The sequence below is a fragment of the Aureococcus anophagefferens genome (genome assembly GCF_000186865.1).
Source record: "Aureococcus anophagefferens unplaced genomic scaffold AURANscaffold_40, whole genome shotgun sequence".
NCBI lineage: Eukaryota > Pelagophyceae > Pelagomonadales > Pelagomonadaceae > Aureococcus > Aureococcus anophagefferens.
Genome location: NW_008705597.1, coordinates 68,434 through 77,127, shown reverse-complemented (window position 1 = coordinate 77,127; position 8,694 = coordinate 68,434). Strand labels below are relative to the sequence as shown.

General features: G+C 54.6%; 3 protein-coding genes across 3 annotated transcripts; 1 reads left to right on the top strand and 2 right to left on the bottom strand.

Moving 5' to 3' along the window:
* Positions 1-863: 863 nt before the first annotated feature.
* AURANDRAFT_67469 (hypothetical protein) lies at positions 864-1,520 on the bottom strand (the record flags this gene model as incomplete). The annotated part of the gene is made up of 1 exon (XM_009042935.1): positions 864-1,520. The coding sequence occupies one exon, from the start codon at positions 1,518-1,520 to the stop codon at positions 864-866; it is 657 nt and encodes a 218-aa protein (XP_009041183.1).
* A 921-nt stretch (positions 1,521-2,441) lies between these two features.
* AURANDRAFT_67468 (hypothetical protein) lies at positions 2,442-3,928 on the top strand (the record flags this gene model as incomplete). Its single annotated transcript, XM_009042998.1, has 3 exons — positions 2,442-2,751; positions 2,949-3,280; positions 3,575-3,928. The coding sequence occupies 3 exons, from the start codon at positions 2,442-2,444 to the stop codon at positions 3,926-3,928; spliced, it is 996 nt and encodes a 331-aa protein (XP_009041246.1).
* A 521-nt stretch (positions 3,929-4,449) lies between these two features.
* Positions 4,450-7,433, bottom strand: AURANDRAFT_67467 (hypothetical protein; the record flags this gene model as incomplete). Its single annotated transcript, XM_009042934.1, has 9 exons — positions 4,450-4,666; positions 4,911-5,147; positions 5,174-5,206; positions 5,286-5,442; positions 5,545-5,605; positions 5,674-5,885; positions 5,908-5,944; positions 6,123-7,265; positions 7,329-7,433. 9 exons carry the CDS (start codon positions 7,431-7,433, stop codon positions 4,450-4,452), a joined length of 2,202 nt encoding a protein of 733 aa, XP_009041182.1.
* Between the last annotated feature and the right edge of the window lie 1,261 nt (positions 7,434-8,694).

Below are 8,694 nucleotides of genomic sequence, written 5' to 3'. Positions count from 1 at the left end.
CATCGACCACGTCGCATTCGCGATGAACGTCAAGCCGTCGGAGATCGACAAGCTGGGGCCAATAAGGGCGCCCTCGATGGGCGAAGCAAACCCAGGAATTCCATCGTCTGCGCCGAAATCTACTGTTGGCGAGGAAGATTTCCAGCGGGAAGTCACAAAGGCGAAAGAGCAGCTTGCCTCCGAGCGTCTTTCCAGTCTCGGGCTCAGCTGGTGTGTGTAATTTGAGCCATGTTACTGGTCGGGCATTGCCAAGTGATTCGATCTGAGCAGGGTAAAACACGAATGATGTCGGAATCGAGCCGAAGTAGGCGGGGTTGATCGACTGGACGACGCAAACTTGAGCGTTACTACGCACGACAATAAAAGCAACATCAATACTTGCCCATGGGAGCGTGTCGCATCACTGGGAGAAAGACCAGGAGGGAAGCCGAGCCCCGACCCGCCAATCCCGCGCGACAATTTGGAGGCCCGATTTCAGCTCCAAAATAGCTGGGGCGTGGGCGGCTCGGAGGTCCCTCGTAAGGCGTGAGCGGCGGTATTGAGGTCGATATTGAAGTGCAAAGTCCGAGGTTGAAGCGGTGCTTAACATGTCCCGTCGGTCATCCTAACCCGGAAGAATGAGTTGAAGAGTGGTGTAGACGAGTGGTATAGACAAAATAACACAAAACTATGTAGCGAGATTTAAGAAGGTTCATAAGGAGTCCCAATCCGACCCGACTCCGTTGTAGTTGGTGCGTCATCTACCGCTTGTTCTACTCTGCCATCATGCCGCTAGCGACACGTTAATTAACCAGCGCAAGGTTGTTCCTTCACGAGCCCACAGCCAGCGATGTTGGCCGCGATCATCGAGCTCAGGAGGAGCATCACCATCTATCTCCCTTCGACTTTTTTTTTAGCATGGACGCGCCCACGAGGTCAAAGCAGCGGAGGAAGGCCTCTGGTGAGTCGCAGAGAGCGAAGCCCCTGTCCTCGCAGAGTTCCTTGATGTGGCTCCTGAACCAGGTCATCAGATCAACGAAGTCGACGCGCATCGTCAGATCTTTGCCGCAGCGCAAAAATGCGTGATCCGCGTGTGTTTCGAGGTCTGCGTCCTCAGGAAGGTTGCCACGTCGCGTCACGAGCACGGTACCGCTTAGCATGGTCAATAGCATGACGCAAACCTCGTCGTGGCTCAGGCTTCCCTGGTCGTTAAAGTCAAAGACGCGGAACGCGAATTCGACCTTGGCCTCGAACGTCCCGCGGCTGATTACCGCCAGGCCCCCGAGGACCTCCAGCATGTTCGCCTCGCTGCCGCTGTTGTATTCTGCGAATCGTGGCCACAGCACCAGGTCCAAGGTGTCGCACCCTTCGTCAAGCAGCACTGGCTGTACGATCTCACGGAGCTGCTCCTTTTCCACCCCGAAGTCGTAGTTTCCTGCCAGGTACCGAGTTCGGATCGCCTCAACGCGCTCTAGGTGCCACGTGGTCGGATCCGCATCGTCGACGACGTGCTTGCGCTGTGCGCCAGTCACATTGCCCATCGCTGCCCAACGTCTGGAGGCGTTCCAATCAAAGCACTATATGGATTCCGCCATCGGGAACGAAGGACTTGAACAGACGAAGCTATGGGCTCCATTTCCATTGCGTGTGCCACAAAGGCCAGCTGGCTGCCAGCAGCATTTTCGAAGCAGTGCCCTTTTGTGGCAAGCTGGATGAGCTGCTTAAGTCAGTGCTCAACAATTATTCGCACAGCACGCAGAAAAGAGATGAGCTGGAAGAGTTGTGCATTGCCAACGATGACCCAGCGGGAAAACTGTAGCGGGAATTGTTCCTTCAAGGTATACTTCTCTTATTAGCTTGAGGTTCACAGTGCAGTGGATACACGCCGGCTTTCTAGCCTATAGTGAAGGGCATAAATCCCTGATTATACCTCCCTATGGGTGATAGTCTCCGCCAGATTTAGTATAGTGGCTGTCAAATCCTAACGGCTTTTGAAATTTTACATTTCTACAAATTTTTAGAGAAGGGTGTGAACGGGGAAATTAAAATGAACCTAATGTGCTTCGCACACACGGATTGTTTATGAATGGTCGGCACTATGGTCGTATGACAACCCGCGCGGAGCATATTCATGAACGGGAGACATTATAACCGTAGCACAGTGGACAAAATGCCTTAACCTCCCATACCAGACATAGTCTATTTTGACGGAGAGTTCCAAAAAATGAAAATATAAGGGCGATTAATCTAAATCCCTAGCCTATAACGCCAGTGCTATGGTTCACCTGATCTGGTTGCCCACACGAAAGTTCAACATAATAAAAAGATACGAAAGGCGAAGTGGACGGAAACGCCACGGTCTCTTACCTTAATTACCTCAAGTTATCGGTCTCTTGCCTTCGGGGTCGCGCTGGCTGAAATGGCTTTGGCTAAGAATTCTAAGATTAACAGTGCCTAAAAACATGGCCCGTTACCTCATAACGGTGTTGTTCGTCTCTACGCGCGGCGAGTTTGTAGACAACTGGGGACAACCTTCAGCACCTGTCGGACTGTACGACGGTCCGAAGATAGACGCACTCTGGAATAGATGCGAATGGAAAGACTTTAAATTCGGAGAAATCTTTCGAGGCGCATTGCTAAACTATTACACCTCGACCTCCAATTGGGCCGCCTTTCGCGGTTACGACTTGGTGCCCGAGAATAGTCACCTCTATGAGTATTTCAACCTCTTTCACCGGCTAATTGAAACAGAAGAGACCGAGTTTATGGCAAGTTCATGCGAAATATTGCTTGATGATGGAAGCAAATGGAGGTTGCAACGCTTGGGTGAATTTAGAAGCACCGGGCCGGGGGCTACGATTGGTGGCAATTTTCATGGGACGATGTAATTTATGGTACCGAATTATTGCGAGATTATCCACAAGGTGTGGTATTCTGTACATGCTGATATTCCCCATTCAACTTTTTAGGTTACGACATCCTGAATCACTGCACTGGGGCGGTGGGTGAGAACGGGATCGTCCTTGGTTTCCCGCCTATTCATGTACACCACGTCCATGCCAGCCCGACAAATACAGGCATGCAGAGATCGCGTATACTCGACTGTGCAAAACTTGCTGCCGGTCTGCTGGCCAAAAACGAGAACTGTTGTTCCGATGTCATGCGTATTGTTTTCGAACAGCATGGTGACTTTATGTGCCGAACGGCTGAAGGTGGTACTCGCTGTTACCTTGAGGACATGCCTGAGGGTTATGCTAAGCGTGTCACGGAGTCTATGATAATTAATGGCGAGCTGAATGATGTTAGACCACCAAAGTCTGACTCGTTGATATGGCATTATCTTACATGAATACGATACTTACCGGCATCGTCACAATTTAAGCCACTTTCACATCATTATTTTTGGTCTGCCGGAAGATTTAACCCGAATGATCAGTCGACAATGGTTAACACATTCTTGGCTCCAACCGACGGAGATACGTTCGTTTGGTATACAGGCTGTATGTATTTCTCAGGTGATCTAGTGCGGATGAAAATGCATGTCCATAACACTATTTTCAAGGAATTCTTCTTCTTCGCTGCGACACCGGAGTAGTTGGCAATGAGTGGGCGTCGCTTTCAACCCGAAGCAAGGGCTTACGATCCGATTGATCCTTTATCTCGCGGCTTTTCTGATAATAATGCGGTGAAGCAGCACATATTGACGGCGTATGACAAACAGAGCATCGAAGCCGGCAAACAACCTCGGTTGGTTTGTCACGGGCGTACTGATTATGAAACAAACTTCTCCAAACTGGCATATCAGTTTGACAGGCGCGCGCCGACTTTCTGGAGCTTCAGTATGCATGATCCATTTGTTGTCATTGGCTTCAACGAGCACTGTGGACCAGCACCGGGGCCCCATGAACCAGGAGTGATCCCGGCGACATTGGTTTCTTACTTCGGATAGACACGACTCAAAAAGCCACTATTCATACGGAAGCTATTCGCATGATGTCGACTTCACCTATGACGATTCCGAAAATTCCGTTTTTATTTTTGGAAGTGCCTTTACCCTTATCGTCATCCTTTTATTCGGCGGAACTCCGACAAAGGACCTATGGCTGTCAGTCGCTTATTTTCTGTCGTTTGCGGCCTTTGCCATTGTCGTATCAGTGATCTATAGTTATGATGTTAATCGCAAAAACAAGAAGAAAATCTGAATCACGGCGCTCATCCCTTTCATTCTCATAAAGGCGTCAGCAGCAGCAGTTGTATTTTATTTCGCAATGTTGATATAATATGGCTTTTATATTACAGACTACAGATGTACATGGCTGCTCGACGACACCGGCACAATCGGCTGCCTATTTCCCGCTGAAAAAGGTGAACTCCGGGCACTGAGATCAGTCAGTTGATGTTGAACGGTAGCCGCGATACCCCCAAGATGTGAACCAGACCAAGTCACCCGGATAACATGTACCCGGCGACTTAATTATTCGAGTTGGCATGGACTATACCGCTTTTGCGGTTCGCCTGCACGGCGAGCGACGCGAGCATGCCGAGGAGGAATGACTTCTTCGCCGAGGAATGACCATTGACACGCAGATTTCCGGCACCACGACCATGCTCTGGAGGCACGGGAGCGGGTCCGAGAGCGACTTCCTCGAGCAGACGGGCGCCGGCCCTGCCTGGCGGCGCGCACGACCTGGAAGGGCGTCGCGGGCTCGCGCCGGGCGAACCGCTCGATTCCGGGGCGTTCTTCGGCTCCGCGCCGACGGCCCCGGATCGCCGTAGCGCCTACGAGCCGGGCCTTCCCCGAGCGGCGGACGGCCCTCTAAAAGCGCCGCTTTCTGAGCGCCCGGGCCTGCGAACAAATCCAAACGTAATATCGACAAATTTAACAGCAATGTCGACCTTGCTCATAATGGAGTCTTAGAATTTACGTTTACGTGTAGTTCCACTGATGAAGTTCGGGCATTGTTCGGTCTTTGTAGCGTGGTTCCAACATCTTTAAGCGACTGGAATGGAAGCACAGGGTAGAAATGGTGGTGCTCAACTTGTCGCATGGAAACGAGAAAAACAGAATGCTGGGTTTCGACAGTCCTATTACGATAATAACGTGAGTCCATCCAACTGGATATACAATCCGAATGGTTTGGCAACGCATTCCACAAACGTAAACATAACTATAGCAGATAAAGTCGCAACTTACCATACATCCATAACAAAACCGACATAAAAGTACCTACGAAAACGGATAGACTGCTGCAGAAATTCGCAGACATGCGCTTGCCGCTAAAGAATTACGCCGGGAATCGTGTCACGAGCGCATGCCTTGGGTTGGCTGTTCTTGAAGCCCATCGAAAGGTGTTTTAGCCCGAGGGGCGAGCAAAGTCCAAAGATGACGCTTAGGGCGAGTAGGCACATGCTCGGTGAGGACATGGTCCGGGTTAGTCAGCTTGACGAATTTCTTACTACTGCCTTTTTTAAACACGTTGAACTAGCATCTCAAGATACTTTTGAACATCACGGCTGGACCGTCAGTTCATAAAAAAACGCCAATGATTCATGTTTAGAGCGAACTTGGAAACTGCATATCCTCCAAAGTCTCAGTCGACCCGTCTAAATTATCCAAAATTACTAACTGGATTAACATTCGTAGACAGACAAATTGACTGAGGACTATCAGAAGACCTCAGCCTAGGTAGGGACGCGCGCGCGCTCCCCGAGAAGGCTGTGAGAGGGTGGGGCCTTCACGTTCCGGACGTAGCCGGTCCAGTAGACGCCGTCGCCGTTGTCGTCGCAGACCATGGCGACCTTGCGGCCCGGCCCGGGGCGGTGGTGGTACATGAGCGCGTGCGATTCGATGTTCTTGAGGTACCACAAGGCGTCGCGCTTCTTCGCGGAAATTTTTTTTAAAAAAGCTTAAGCTTAATGTAGAAAAACCTAATCCTAGTTTCGTAATAAAGTCATTGTTGTCGAGCTACGAATCATCGTAAATGAGCTAAGCTTCAACCCGTGGGGCAGCCATCGCTGGGCAGCGATGGAGCTCTTCACGCGCCTCCGGGACTCCCTCTCCTCGGCGATGTCGGGAGCGAGCTCGGGCACGTGCCGGCGGAGCCCAGCTCGTCCGCGAGGGCGAGGCCGGTCGCGAGCTCCACCGGGCTCCACTGCTCGTCCTCCGCCTCCGGGTTGTCCGGGAAGCAGATGATGTACGCGACGCTGCCGGCCTTGGCCTTCGGCTGCTTGAGGTTCCGGACGTAGCCGATCCAGTAGACGTCGTCGCCGTTGTCGATGCAGACCATGGCGACCTTGCGGCGGTGGTAGTACATGGGCTTGTGCGACTCGATGCTCTTGAGGTACCAGGCGGCGTCGCGCTTCTTCGCGCTGCCGCTGCCCTTGTCGGCCCAGTTCGTCTTGCTCCTCGGCCGGCCCGGGTTGAGCCGCGCGTGCGGCGCCGCGCCGTCCATCATGGCCTCGAGGTCGATCAACTTGAGCTCCGACGCGACGGCGACGACGCAGGCGCAGCGGTTCGCGCCGCGCATGAAGTCCACGCACGTGCACGTGAGCTTGTAGAGCTGGTCGGCGTCGTCGCACACGAGGCCGGACGTCTTGGCCGTCTGGAGCCACTTGTTGCACTTGTCGATGTTCTCCACGGGCGACGCCACCACGCGGTTCGCGGCCGTCTTCTCCATGAGCTTCTCGTACTCCGAGTAGCTGAGCTTGTCCTTCTTCGAGCCGAGGTCGCCGCCGAGGTACTTCTCGTACTCCCGGGCGCGCTTGTCGGTCATCTTCTTGAACTGCGTGTCCGACGTGTTGCCAGTGATGATGAAGATGCGCGACGGCGACTCGGAGCCCTCGACGACGGCCGTGGGCCGCTCGAGGTACGCGGGCTTGGCCCCGAGGAGCAGCCGCGCCTCCGCGACCACGGGCCCGGTGACGGGCGCGTTGCCCTCGTGCGTCACCGTGTCCACGGCGTAGAGCTCGCACGTGTCCGCGGCCTTGGTCAGGATGATCGGCAGCGTCTCGTTCAAGAAGACGGTCGGCGCCGCCTTGAGCTTGTCCTTGCCGATGCAGGACTTGTCCGCGGCGTGCGTCGCCTCGACGGCCTGCTGGCCGCTGAAGGCGACGCCGGCGGGCGCCGCCCCGACGTGCCAGGACGCCCACTCGCCTTCTAAGTACATCTTCGAGAAGCTGCCGAGGAAGTCCGACTCGCCGATCCCGCGCCAGAGGGCCGCGGCCGCCCCGCACGCGGCGGAGAAGGCCGTGTTCGACGGCGCCTCACGCATGGCGTACATCGTTGCCTACGACGGGGCGAGTTGGGCTGCCACAGGGTGTGCGGCGCGAGCTCCCAGGGGGGCGCGCACCTTGATCTTGCCGTCGTTCTCCTTCCGGTCGTGCAGGCACTTGGCGTACTCGCCCTGGGTGAACTTCCGGCTGACGTGCGCCCAGTCGTTGAGCAGCAGGACCATGCTCTCGGCGGCGAGGCAGAGCTCGAGCTCTCTGAGAAATGCAGAGCTCTCATTGGTCGGACGTATCTCACTGCACCTTCACCAGGGTAATTCATTGCAGACAGAGCATGGTGGCCCCACGATCTATGAAGCTGGGTTTGGCATGTTTTGCTTCACGGGGGAAGAAAACGAGAGCACTTCGCCGTAGGAACTCGGGGTCGGAGACCTCGAAACTCCAGTCCGTGTCGCGGGCGAACACGCAGAAGCCGAGATCACTCTTGCCCGCCCCCCTCGCGTCACGCGTCGCGCCCCCACAGGGCCGCTCAGCTTCTGCAGCCCCTCGGATGACATGGAGTGTTTTTTCGAGACCGCCGACCCCGGGTTTCTACTGCGAACTACCCTCACTTTCTCCCCCGAAGACCCGGAACATGCCGAACCCAGCATCAGCGATCGTTGACGGCCATGCTCGATAGCAGTAGCTCGCCTGCAGTGACTGCCAGTCGTTGATATCATTATAGTGAAGTTATTCTCATCGAGTCAGCGGTTGAATTCATCGATCTTGGTACAGGTAATCTTCGATTAGCCAGGAAAGTAGCGCCCAGAGGAGAGAGAGAGAATGAGCTGTTATTTATTATTGCAGCTCAGTCGATACTCGCTCCTTATGCTCTTATCTGGCCGGCGCTGCTGAAGCAGCCCGCCGGCGAAATTCTTTCTGAAAAGGGGGGCATAGGGTAGATCCGGGAGGCGGCGGCCATGGTCAGGACCAATCCGATCCCGGAGGGGTTGAGAGATCGCCCGTTCAGCGAGCAGGCGGAGGCCTTGCCAGCGCGGGAGGCGCTGCGGGCGGTGCTCTCGGCGGCCCCGGGCTTCAGGGATGAGACCCCCGACCCCGTGACCTTTGCGACGGGGCTGTTGCCCCTAGCTAACGCGATATTTAGAGGGGACATGCCCCTGGAGGTGAATCAGTTTTCGCAGGGGGAGCAGATGGAGTTCGTCGGCCAGGCGGTGCACCAGTTGGTGCGGGAAAACTATCTGCAGCGAACAGTTTTCCAGGATTTTGGGCAGACATTGCTTGAGGTTACAAAAGCTGTTGAGAGCCGGGCTGCGGCGGTGAAGATGGAGCTTTCGATATGTGACGAGGAGCGGGCACCTGACCCAGTCGTGGGTCAGTTTCGGGTGAACGACAAGGAGTTGAATGCTCCTGTTACTGTGGCAATGTTGGATGCGCGCGATGCGACCAACAAGCGAGACTTCGAGACGATGCTGGCGAGAATAATGAACG